Source organism: Carassius auratus, chromosome 2 (genome assembly GCF_003368295.1).
Source record: "Carassius auratus strain Wakin chromosome 2, ASM336829v1, whole genome shotgun sequence".
In the NCBI taxonomy this organism is placed as follows: domain Eukaryota; kingdom Metazoa; phylum Chordata; class Actinopteri; order Cypriniformes; family Cyprinidae; genus Carassius; species Carassius auratus.
Window position 1 is genome coordinate 24,191,253 of NC_039244.1, and position 13,322 is coordinate 24,204,574.

At 34.8% G+C, this 13,322-nt stretch overlaps 1 protein-coding gene and 1 long non-coding RNA gene across 6 annotated transcripts; one reads left to right on the plus strand and one right to left on the minus strand.

Annotated features, from left to right (window-relative positions):
- Positions 1 to 3,197, plus strand: LOC113037878 (uncharacterized). Of its 4 annotated transcripts, XR_003274709.1 has the most exons (6): positions 1 to 22; positions 319 to 542; positions 1,250 to 1,318; positions 1,465 to 1,495; positions 1,599 to 1,686; positions 2,699 to 3,197. It is a non-coding gene; the product is annotated as an uncharacterized LOC113037878 (long non-coding RNA). The 4 variants fall into 4 exon arrangements; XR_003274707.1 differs by lacking the exon at positions 1 to 22 and having other exon boundaries at positions 212 to 542; XR_003274708.1 differs by lacking the exons at positions 1 to 22; positions 1,465 to 1,495 and having other exon boundaries at positions 212 to 542.
- Positions 3,198 to 8,480: 5,283 nt separating this feature from the next.
- LOC113037896 (mitochondrial ubiquitin ligase activator of nfkb 1-A) lies at positions 8,481 to 13,322 on the minus strand. 2 transcript variants are annotated; one of them, XM_026195228.1, is made up of 5 exons: positions 13,246 to 13,322; positions 12,377 to 12,524; positions 12,105 to 12,192; positions 11,882 to 12,002; positions 8,481 to 11,288 (listed from the first exon to the last, which is right to left on the minus strand). In XM_026195228.1, the coding sequence occupies exons 2-5, from the start codon at positions 12,491 to 12,493 to the stop codon at positions 10,571 to 10,573; spliced, it is 1,044 nt and encodes a 347-aa protein (XP_026051013.1). In that variant the 5' UTR covers positions 12,494 to 12,524; positions 13,246 to 13,322; the 3' UTR covers positions 8,481 to 10,570. The 2 variants fall into 2 exon arrangements, with proteins under 2 accessions (XP_026051013.1, XP_026051009.1); XM_026195224.1 differs by having other exon boundaries at positions 12,377 to 12,527; positions 13,246 to 13,319.

Below are 13,322 nucleotides of genomic sequence, written 5' to 3' on the forward strand. Positions count from 1 at the left end.
GACTTGAACCGGATACCTTCTTGTAAGTAGTCCAAGTCTCTAACCATTAGGCCACAAACTTGTGCAAACTTCTATGTCAAAATCAAATTCTCCAGTCAAAAACCCTTACATGATCTATCAATATCAAACTTTGGCCTCAGATGACAAAACCTACAGTACAAATACACACACTACAATAGTTTAGCTTCCTTAAATATAATACGTTATCTTTACTTAGTTGTTATACTTACTAGGTTTTATTAAGTTACACAATTTGCTAATTTTAAGGCGAATAGAACAACATGCTGCAATGAGTAATTCTTTCTTAAAATATTCAAGTAGCTACAACAAAACCGATGACATTAATTCACCAGTGAGAGGCAGCAGTGCGCTAATGTGCAACAGGAACAAAACAACAGAAGAAGAAATAAGGACGGTGAGCATGCGCAGCAAGCAAAGTTTTGAAGCTGCGTCGAATTTGCTTAAACTAAAAAGTAGAAAGACTGTTTACATTTCACCTCTGGACAAAGAATGATTGATTACTTCTACACAATAATAATAAGGTAAGTTAAAAAAAAAATAGTGTGTGGATGTATCTTTCTGTGTGCTGCTAATTTGAACTGACTAACATTTGCTCCTTGTTAGCAACAGGGAGCAACGATCTTTGCTATTCTGCTATTAAAACAAAAACTATAGAAATACACAACTTGTGGCACATTTGGGTAAAGGTAAAAACTTTTAAAGACTTTTTTTTTATTTCATTTCTCAAATTGAAAAATGTTTTACTAGTTAAAAATGAAAGCATGTAAATTCCGAGAAACAATTCAAGAACATGCAAGAAGTCGTCAATATGATCTTTATGTGCCACTTACAGTATTAATTGTTAACAGTAATCGTTTCCTCTATAATTTTATAACACTGTGAGGCTTTGGCCACTTTTTAGGTTAAAGTCATTTTTCAGTTTACAAATGTATTTTCATCATTTTAATACAATCATAGTCATTGCGTAACCAGACTAAAAGGTTTAAACTGAATGAGCTCGTTATTTTGCAGTAATTAATTATTTGCTGTGTTAAAAACACCGAGTACTGTAACAGAAGAAATGCTGCCTTTGAATTGGTTTTATTACTGATGCCTCAAATAGAGATGTATAGAAAATTTATTTCTATTGTTAAAAATGCAAATATCAAGAAATGAATGTGTCCTTGTTCTACAATTCACAACATCAGTGGAACTTGATTTTATATGAAGAATTATTTTTCATATTTAGGAAAAAAGCTTGTGTCAGCTGTCTTCTCTGAGCAGCGGTCTTGTGATCACCGGTCTCAGTATAATAAAGGTGAGATATTTCAACAGCAGTAGAGCAGTTTTTGACTCAATCATGTGCTATGTTTTATTTGCAATTTCAAATAATTTATTGCAGTTCCAGAATACCTGTAACCATATTTCCGTATTTGTAACTGTGTTTCTTTTCACATATCTAAGAGGACACTTCACATCCTAGAACCCATAAAATGTTTGATGCTACCTTAAATGTTTAATAGTTTTATTATATTTATTAATAATATTCAAAATAAACAGCGCTTATTGACTTCAATGACTTCTTTATTGACACTTAGAAAAGATTTGACAGAACTACACACCCATCTGATGCCTACCTGTTTTAATTCATGATCACCCCGGATACTTCTACAACTAACCTGCTTGGTAAGTTCTCATAGTTAGTAACACCATTTTAGAAAAAAAAGCCTGTGTATTTGCTGGTATATTACTGAGATACCTTTATAAAGATTAATGTTGATTACATACCTAGTTCAATCAAAAATGAAAAATGTGCCATTTAATCTCCCTCCTGTCAATCTATTCCATAAAAAACTGTGCATCTTCCTGACACGAATGAAGACATTTAACCCAAATCTCTGACACCCAAGAAACCATCAAATCAATCTATATGAATGGAGCCGATTAATCTACTTTTTGGGCCAAACTGTTCAATGAATTGTAAGGAGCAGTTTCAGTTATATTTCCACTTGAACTCTGTTAGGCATGGTCTGATGAACTGTTCTTGATCCAGAACTCTTAGCTGAACACACTGAACGTGCTGTAGAAAGCCTAGATGGTAGTCACTGCTCAGGGTTGGTCATTTGTTTTTGCCTAGCCACCAGTTTCTCTGCAGCTGGGCAACATGCTATTTGAGTTAAGATAATTAGGTAATATTAAAATTAAAAGTAATATTTAATCTTTCGTAACGTGGGTGCTATTTACATCAGGTTTGATATCTTAACTATTGCATTACTAAGGCAGCGACTGACACATTTATGTATTTATAAGAGCTCTGTTGACAGCCCAACAGTGAAAAATTAAACCATATCCGTATTAGCACAGAATGGAATGGTTAAGCATTGAGAATTAAGAATGGTTTGGCCTGACAGTGGAAAAGAGGCTCAAATCTTTGAAAGAGACGTAATTGCTATATGATCAAGTGTCTAATATTTTGGGTAAATAGACATTCAGTTAAAGGACAGAAATTTATTTCACTGAAAATGTCTTTATTTGTGTTCTGAAAATAACTTAAAGTCATGGGTGAGTAAATGATGATGTGAATTTAAAGTTTGGGTGAACTAACCCAATGTTATGGCAGTGTAGGCAAGACAGAAAACACTGAAAACTGATCATCCACATTTCCATGCTAATATTGTTTTTATTTGGTTTTATACAGGTGTCTGATGCTGATGCAATCTGGGCACTAGTATCTGTTGGCTTGCTGACTATCACTGACGATGAAGTACTTCTCCAAATCTTGACCCAGTGTCTTCTGCCATCATTGTTCAGGGTAGTACTGCAAAGGATAGTCTCCAGGGTCTGCCTCCAACATTTGCTTCCCGACCACCATGTGCTACGCTTGCATCACTACATGTGGGTTACCCTGATACTGTGAAGAGCACCTACAATATGATGCTTGACTTGGGACAGAAAAAAAAACATTGGCAACTTGTGTGGCCAACTCATTGCCGTGTCATGAATTTGTAATAGATTTTTGAAGTATTTAAGTTACTAGAGTAATGGTAACTTTTTTTTTTTTAAAGGTTTGCATTCTTTTTTTAAAATAAGGTTTACTCATTATAATTTACAGTGCAGACAACCTCCCTGCCCAGTGCACACTAGTGAGATAAATTCAAAACACTGTAATTGTAATAAAGTACTGTTACTATACTGTACTACACTGTGTGATTCTTTCAGCTCTCTCTCCAGTGCTAGGATGCATTTTTAAAGCAGTCACCAGTGCTCTTGTGCATAATTTCCTGAGATGCTACTGAATGCTTGCTTATGGATAATTGTGTGTTATTTGAGTTCACACTGTTACAATAGAGTTAACTATTTGATGTGTTTGTGTTTTATGAATGAGATTTTGGAGAAATCATTAAAAAATTGTAATGTGTGTATATATGATTTATATATGAATATTATAGAATATTGTAATTTCTAAACTACTAAATTATTAAAACATTACATGATTGAAGTGTTTACTCGTGGCCCATGGTCCATTGTTAATTTCGAATTTGGCCTTTGGATTTAACTATTAATGCATTAAGCCATTTTTCTATTTATATTTTCTGGTGGACAAAACACTTAAACTTACACAAATGTTGTCTTTTTGGTTTATACTGTCCTTATCTTGGTGCCATTAGTTATATATGATGCTTACAAGAAAGCTGTGAATTGGTTGTTCCTGGTTGTTGTTTTACATGTGCACTTCTAAATAACATTGTAAGTTCATTGATTAGATATACTGCAGTGTAATTTTAATTTCACTCATCATATTTTCGTCAGCATTCTGAAGATTATGAAATATTTGGGGATTTGGAGGAGCTAATTGTTATAACATGCAGGTTTTTCTTTCTTTTTGCTCCGAACAAAAAACAAACGAAAAAAAAAACTTAACTACAGCACTTAAGACATTTGACAAAATCACACACACAAATGGAAAAAAAAAGATATTAAAAATGACAAGGCGCTTGACGTCACGTAGCTTCTCACGCGAGAAGGGGGGCGACGAAAGTGTCGCGCTTCTTATCACACGTCTTTGGTCACGGCAAGGTACGCGACGATCGACACGATGATTGCTTAGTTTGCAAATCAAATGCATAAACCACACCCCATACAGGCACGCTTCTGGTGTGTAAAGACACAGAATCCGCCACGCTTCTGGGACGCTTCTGGGACGCTTCAGACACGCGGCGCTCACGCCACGCAGCCAGTGTGTCACCGGCCTAACGTTACATTTGCTGCATGCATTGCTATGTGGATATTTGTTAAGATTTGGGCACTTTTTTTGTCCTGAGGTAAATTTTTATTAAAATATAATATTTTGTAGATTACATTTTTATCTGCCATGACGTAAAAAATACTCCAGTCTTTTAGCATGCATTTAAATTGATAATTCACTTACCGTAAATTAAAATTCTGTCATTTGCTCAACATTGGGCTCTTTTTTTTCGTTGTCCTGGAAGTTGTTTTTAATTAATATATAATATTTTGGGTATTTTTTTTTTATCTGCCCTAACTTCAAAAATTCTCCCTGCGTTTAACGTGCATTTAAACGGATAGGTTAAAATATGTTTAAAAAAATAATAATAAATAAATAAAGCTCACATTAAAGCTAGTGATTTTTTTCCTATTTATTTTTGTATTATTATTTTAAAAAAGTAAAACAAACATTAATAATTTCAATATTAGGCTAATTTAGTGAAAATGGTTTGAATTTTATTTCCAGCATAATAAATTATTTTGCCCCTAGATAAAGGCTTTGCAAACGTATAACAACAGTATCAGTGAAGAACATGACAAAAGAAAATCATTATAGTTTATAGTTATTTGAGTGTCATAAACTACTTTGAAATTAAGGCCCGTTAAACGACGATAACTATAACTATAAAGTTTCAGTAATCATTCTAATTCTAAGAGAACAGGGAAATCCACACCACAGCTATGAAAAAGCTTGTAATAAACACAGCGTTATTGTCCGTTAGGACGCTATCCGTCTCGAACTGAACATTTAGCTTTGGCGAGACAAATAGCCTAAGTTAATGAAAATGTAGCCTGTCTACATTTTATTCCATAAATGTTTAATAAAGTAGCTATGATTTTCAACTTGTTAATTGTCTACTAGTTGGTAAAATTAATAAACAAACCATCCAAAGCAGTTTTTACCTAACATAGTTTTGTCTTCATTTTGCGCACCATGGCTGCAAAGTGTAGGCTAACTTGAATAAACCAAATTTTATGTTGGAAATTATAATGACCATTGTCTTCCGGTTCCCGATAAGTGGAGGTTAATAAGAATGGGGAAAAGGCTTTGTAACTATCAGTTGTTGTGATTCGCTTTGTCCGATTAGATTCACTCACCGGTGTACCGGGGAAATGTCACCGTAACACGCCAGTTCAGCTGTGCAGACGTCATAGGCGTGCGTCACGTTCAGCGTCGTCTGTCCTCGGTCTCCAGATGCCGGAAGCTGTTCGTCACGGTGGAACCACCTGTGTCTTTCCGATACTTCTTTTGAATGAATTATGTTTGAATGAAGCTAAGTAGAGGTTTACGGTAATGATGCACCTGGCTGGCTTGAATATTATCTCAATCTCTTTCTATATAGTAAGAGACAAAGCTGCTTCAGCACCTTGGATAGAGCTCACAAAAGAGCTCTAAAATGATCTTTCAACGATTTTTGGATTAAGTATGCATATTTTACTGTTAAAATATGAGTGAAAAGCATATAAAATAAATATCTAACCTACTGTATTCCCTGCAGCATTACAACTAGTGAGTTTTATGTGAATCAACTCAAGCATTAGATTGTTAGTATGGCAACAATCCTCAGAAGACTGCAGTTTTCCAAGCTCATTTTCATATCTTCAATGTCCTCATGTGTACAAGGATTTTCATAGTCTGTGCCGCTTCACTGCTCGAATAAATGAATGAATGACAGTAGGCTGATCCATCCTGACAGGTCTTTAGAAAACCACAGTGGTCTGGGCTCTGAAATAAACCATTTTTAGGGATTTATAGAAAACACCAGAGGTCACTGAACTCAAGCATTTCAGCGATTCATACACTCACTTGAGTTTGTGACAAACAGTTATAGCCAAATTTTTTCCTCTGTTACCACACTATCAAAAGGCCAAACTACGTGATTTTTTTATTGTGACCTCAGATTTAGCCAATTTAGTACCCAGTTTGGTGAAAATAGCTCATTCCTTTCAAAAAAAAGTGTTTTAGTAAATGTGGCCCCACTCCCTTTAAATGTTTTGACATCCTTTCATGAACATGAATAGGAAATAAATTTGATATTCACTTTCCAGAGAATCTTTCTGCACTGGTTTGGTTCTGATCAGGCGAAGAACCTATGACTAGTTCACAAAAATAGGTTTTGCTAAAAATCTAGAATGTTGGACAAATGTTAAGGACTGAAACGAAATTGAACCTTTTCTTTGATCAGAGCCATTGTCTTGAGCCAACAGTTAATTTCAAGTTCAATGTTATTCTTGTCACTACAGCAATGTATTTTAGTGAAATAATCAGACCTAAATTAATGAGAAGAAAAACCTATCACTTTTTCTATTTCTTTCTTTCTTTCTTTCTTTCTTTCTTTCTTTCTTTCTTTCTTTCTTTTTCAGTCTAGTGTCTTTGTGCTCTGTCACAGAAGTTTGCTGTGTGAAAGTGTCCTCTGGGAGAGTGTTTGTGGTCACACTGGCCTCTGCTGACTCATGCGCTGTAATTGCTGACTCACTCTCTATCCAGCATTAGAAAACACACCAGATCACAAAAACCTGAGTCAAATGAAATACTGAGAACAGAAATGAGCAAAAATTGCATAGTTTTCAGGGGTGGGCGATAAAATGTGCAGATGCAGTTTATACGTGAGCCTTCTTTTCAGTTGAAAGGTCAGCAAGAAAAATTAATTTTGCCCCTAACAAAACTTTTTTCCAGAAGTTAGTGTGCTTTATTACAAAGGCAACAACACTATGAATGAAGAATGTGCCTAAAATAAGATGAGTGATGGGTAAAGAAAAACAAAAAATCAAGATCAGTGTGAAAATGTTATGTGGTATATTAAGCATAGCTATAAATGTATAAAATTACATTTGGTTAATTTGTTTACTTATTTTAATTAGTCTTTAATAAAAGAAAATGTATTAATATTTTATGATTATTTGAATGCCTGGGTCTGGAAAAAGGGTAAAACAAAAGTTTGGGGTCAGTAATATTAATTAATTTAAATAAATTAATACTTTAATTTAGTAAGGATGCATTAAAGTGATAAAAAATGATAGTATATGTTGTAAACTAAATGCTAAATAAATATATTATGTTATTTTTATTCATCATAGAATACTGGAAAACCAGTGTTATCACAGTTTCACCAAAATAACTAGGCAGCAAAACTGGGTTCAGCTTTTAGAATAACAAGAAAACAGTTATTTGAAATTCTAATGGTACTTCATAATAATAGTGTTTTTACTATTTTTTTGGTGAACATAAGAGAGAGAAAAAAAGCAATCTTAATACAAATTTAATGGTAGTGTAAAACATAAAAGGCATGTTGAAAATCATCACATATTTGATGGAAAATGTTTCCAAGTCACTCTTTGATGAAAAAAAAACAAACAAACAACAACCTTCAAATCCATTGGACATAACAGTGCCAAGTTGAAGAAACAACTTTAAAGTGAGAACACAGAACCTTCTTCTTTGCCGCTTTCGGCTCTGCCGTTTCAAATGTGAGATGTTGGCTCCAGTGCAGAAGTTCAGGATGGCAGTGTAATTGGCACCAGCTGATGAGTGTCTTTGTACATTTGTTTTTATTTGAATTAGTTGACACAGAAGCATTTATTTAAATTTAAGTTTTCAAACTAACTTTATTTAATCTATATTTGAATTTATCCAGAATATTTTAAGAGTTTTAGTTTTAGTGAACAATAACAACACTGCAATATACCATGAAAGTACCATATTCTTATCTGATCTCTTTACTGTGATGACGTCACAAGTACTTATTCACAGTAAACTTTGCATGTTTTACTTGTGAAATTGATCAGGTCTTCAAAATCTATTTACAAATTCATTTTTTCCAAGTTATTTTTTTTATTATTACTATTATTTTTACAAGACATTAGTCATACAAGGCAACTGAACTTAAGTTTTTAAGTTGAAGGGCAAGAAGCAGAGGATTAAAAAAAATAAATAAATAAAGCAAATTATTAAAAAAATCATTAGTGCAAGAGATGCATTGATTCATGCTAATATATTTCCTTCACTTTTCCAGAGTCTGGCCCTCCTTTGCTCTCTAGTGGTTTAAAGTAAAATGACAAGCATTGCTAAACACAGCATCAACAGAAGTTCAGCTCGACCTTGGCGAAAAAGTCTTATTTTTTCTTCAAATAGTTATGCATCTGCATCTCATTTGCTTATATTCAAAAGGAAAAAGTCTGAAGGAAAGGGGAAGGTTGTTGTGGGTTATTTACTTGTAACAGGATGACAGCAGCTGTTGCATAAAAACACTTAATGGCAAACACACATATCTTTCTCTAAAGAATTCTGACTTTCCATTGCACAAACACTAATAAAGCATTAATATAGTAGTATAATATTGTAGCAATTTAGAAACTGTGTGTGTAAACTCCAAACAATGCTGGAACAGAAGATCAGCACACAACAGTGTTTATTGACCAGAGAAGATAGTTCAGAGCTTTACATGACAAACTTGACATTTGGACTTTAAGGAAACTGAAAACTCAACCAAATCAAACTAACCAAGGCACTAAGCTTAACAACATTTTACTTTTAGATTAGAGGTTTATTTATACCAGCCATTCAATACAGTATTTAACCATACTTTTTAATTAATGAAAAAAGAACAAAAAAATTAAATAATAATAATTTGAACCATTTGATAAGTGCCAAACATGAGATACACTTGAATAATAAACAGAAAGTTAAACACAAAGACATCTGTTCACCAGGATATTCAATAAAATATCCAAACACATTGCTCAGAAAAACTTTACTTTTCACTTTTAACTAGCAGACCAGCAGGAACATATGGAAACTTAATTCTGCCAATAAATAAAAGATAATAAGTTAATGCGATTCTCTCAATCTCACAGTTCAGACATTTTTTTTTCCTTACAATTCTGAGTTTAGGCCTATATCTCACAATTTAGACTTTTTTTCTCACAAGTTTATAACTTGCTATTATGAGATATAAACTAGCAGTTCTAAAAAGACTATAAAGCCTTATTGTGAGTTTAAACTTGCATTTATGAGATATATATTTGCTGTCATGATAACCGCAATATTGTAATATGGTGCTAGCCAACTTTTGACTGGTGGGAAGCACAACAAACGCGATGCTCACTTTATTTTCATGAGGCTATGCCCTTCTTGTTTTACGCTTAATGCAAATGTATTGAATGTTCAATTTGCTAATAATCACAAGAGTGAAGTGAGTAATATTTTTACACCATCTGGCTCTTTTTACGTCATGTGTACCACTGTGATTTGTACCGTTACATGGGTTCTGTAGATTGCACTAAACAGACAGAAAGAGAAAGAGAGATCATCTTTGCATGCACTATTACCTGCGTCTGTCCTTCTTCAGGGCAAGTTATATATATATATATATATATATATATATATATATGTATGTAAAAAAAATAAAAAAAAGGTTCACCTTAAGTTGTTACTGGATGAAAGCGATATCTTTGTCATAACATCCTTTCAGCATTTAATGGGATTTCCCACAACTGCGTCAGAGCTGTTCATTGCATTAATTCAATTGCATTGTTCTCTATGAAGTAAAACAGCAATTTCAGTATTACTCGGGTAGCGCGCTGATCGTCCATTGAGCACTGTATAGTGGCACTCAATGTTAAATTAATTTAATCCATGAACAATGCATTTCTAAATGTAGGCTATTAGTTGACTCACTCGAAAAGACAGTCACTTGCCGCGACCTCCTGGTGTAATAATGCAACTGCACCGACTGGTAGCCTGTGTAAGACCAGTGCAGAGACAAGTCCCTATACTCATACTGCTGCAATGTCAATAACACTGTCCTCTTTTACAGTCAGATTTTTTTTTCTAAAAAAGTCCTAATCGGAGTAGAAAAATATTATTGTTTTGATTGTGAGATGTGCAGTTCTGAGAAGAAAAGTCTGAATTGCAACAGATATAAACTTGCAACCGCAAGAAAAAGTGTTATAAGAAAAATAGTTTACATTCAGTCAGAATTGTGAGATAAAAAGTCACAATTACATGTTTTTTTTTTTTTATCTGTGGTGGAAATAAGCTTCCATAGGAATTTGTTAAAACTAAAATGGTGAAACTAAAGTGTGTATCACAAATGTCTGTGTTGCTTCTATCGCAGGTGTCCTGTTCACAGTATAACATTGTTTTAAAGTTTAAGGCTGTTTTGACAAGTATATAATGTAAATCCAGCACAACTGTTCATTTGTATAGGATTAAACCATGTTTAGTAGTTGAAATGTGCTGAAAGCCTTTTTCAAGAGAAACCAATGGATTCTTTTCAGTCTCTCAGGCTTGATACAAAGGCACGACTCGTCTGATATTCTGTCTGCAGATGGGACAGATGGGTTGCGGCAAGGCCTGATAGCAGCGGAAACAGCAGCACACGTGTCCGCAGTCCAGCAGCACACAGCCTCGTGGGTTACTCAGGCATATCACGCACGGGTTCTCCGATACCTCCATCCCGTTCTCCTCCTCTCCTCGCTCTTCTGCACCCATCAGTTCAAACTCCCTCCTCATGTTCTCCTGCTCCCATCGCTGCTTCAGCTGGCGGTAGTACCTGCGTCCCGCCCACATCAGCACGGCCACACCTGCCAATGCACAAATGCACGCCAGCACCCTCCACACCTCTGCCTGCCCTTCCTGCTCTAGCCGCAGGGTTTCAAAGTCATCTGTGCTAAGGAAGTACTCCGAGCCATCAGTGGGTGGGCGGATTTTTGGGAGGCGGTCCGTGTCCAGGATGAGCTCGCCCACTGCGGTCAAAGAGGCACCCACTTTCAGCATCTCCTCTGTTTCCAGTTGACCTTTGGGCTTCTCTCCGCTCAAATACTGACCAATCATGTCCGTGAAGCCATAACTAGCCTGGTGGAACTTTTCATGGATGATTTCCATATTGGGACCCGTGGCCTCCAGGGGACAGAGCACACGCACAAACGCCTTGTTCACACCCAGCAGGTTAAAGGGCACAGCATTCACACGCTGGTGAAGCACACGCTCGCTGTCTGTCCTGAAAGATGTGAAAGAGAATCATGTTTTAGAAATGCCATGTTAGACTGACATATATAAAATCCAAACGGTATGTTTTTTTTTTTTAAGTATCTTGTGCTCGCCAAGGTTGCATTTATTTGATCCAAAATACAGTATAATATTAATATTTTTAAATAGTATCACAATCTAAAATTACTACATTCTATGTTAATGTATTTTAAAACATAATTTATTCCTGTGATGTAACTCTACATTTTTAGCATTCATTACTCAAGTCTTCAGTATCACGTGATCCTTCAGAAATCCTTCTAATATATTATTTTAATTATTATTATTAATGTTGAAAACAGTTGTGCTGGTTAACATTTTTGTACAAACAGTGACACTTTTTTTCAGGATTCTTAAATGAACAGAAAGTTCAAGAGAGCAGCATTTATTTAAAAAGGAAACCTTTTGTAACATTATAAATGTCTTTCCTGTCACTTTTGATTAATATAATGCATCCTTGCTGTATAAAAGTATTAATTTCCTTCTAAAAAAAGATAAAATATTAAAGTCTCCAACCTTTTGAATGGTGATGTATATTTATATTAGCAAGGGACCAGGACTTACCAAGTGCGAGCTAAACTGTTCCACACAAGTTTGTGTTCTCGGAGGACCAGTTTCTGGATTACACCAACACTGCCATCCTGAAACTGACTCCTTAACGGTTCCCCGATAGATTGCACTGTACCTACAGCGAGAGAAAGTGGAAACAAGTCAGTGGAAAGTGAAGGAGAGATTGAGTTATATTCTACAGATCAGCTGAGACACTATAATGGAAAGTGAATGTTACCCTCGATGACCACATACTGCAGACATTTCCCTGGCGTGGCATTCAAAAGATCTACTAACTTTTCATCCACCGGCAAAACTGGAGCTTCCTAACAACAAAACACAATTTGTTTATTTTTATTTTTTAATTTCTCCTATTTCACTGCTTAAGTGTAGCAGACACTTTAAATCAAAAGAACAAATTCCAAGCACTAATAATTTCCTAGTATCCAAGTTATATTTATATACATGCATATATAGTGTCTAAATTGTCATTTTTGCAAATGTACTCACATTAAGCTTGTTCACAGTTTTGCATTTCTTCCTGTAGATGTAATAAAACAGACCAGAGAGAGCCACACTTGAACCCAAGCACACCATCTCCACTGTCCGGATGGGGAAATCCTCCATCTTCCTCCTCACCCTCTTCCTCTTCTCTAGACTACTAAAAACAGAATGAAATCAAAATGAACAGGTGCAAGCTTTGATTTTCATTCATTTTTACTACTGCTGTTCATTTAGCAGATGCTTTTAATTAAATGAACACATATTAATTTATTTTAATTTAATTACTAGGAGTTTAAAAAAATGACAAATTTAAATAATTTATGTGATATGGGGTTCGGCTGACATTAACTAATAGATGTTTCATAGACAAACTTAGATGTTGGCTTGAGAGCCTAGTTAAAAAAATAATAATAATTGAAAAAAGGTTGAGGGTTATAGTTTAAAGGTTATCCAGGTCAGAAAGAATCTCCAACAGATAAGAAGATTTTCTTGCTGATTACAGATCGATAGAAGCACAAATGAAAAGCACAGAGAAAGAAATGACAAAGCCATGTAAGTCTTTGTTTACACTGGAAGTGAAAATTTCGATTATTTAAAATTATGGCACTTTGGGGTGTTTTGATTGTCGATTTAAGAGAAACCGACATGACACTACTAACACCTCCGCAATAAAACATACATAACAATAACCACAGTTCACCAAACAAGGCACATCATCTGTGGGCTGTCAAAATGTAATGTGACCCATAAATGACCTTTAAAGACTTTAACCTAATACGTTGACCACGGTTACACGTGTATGTTCATAAATAAATATTAAAGTTCTGTATGAAACAACAGAAATGAATATAGCGTGTATAAAAAGCAGAAATCACCTTTTACACTCACGATCCTCCTGAATTCATTTCCGAAAACAGCAACGTTGTTTAGGTCACGTGGCACGTCAATGCGC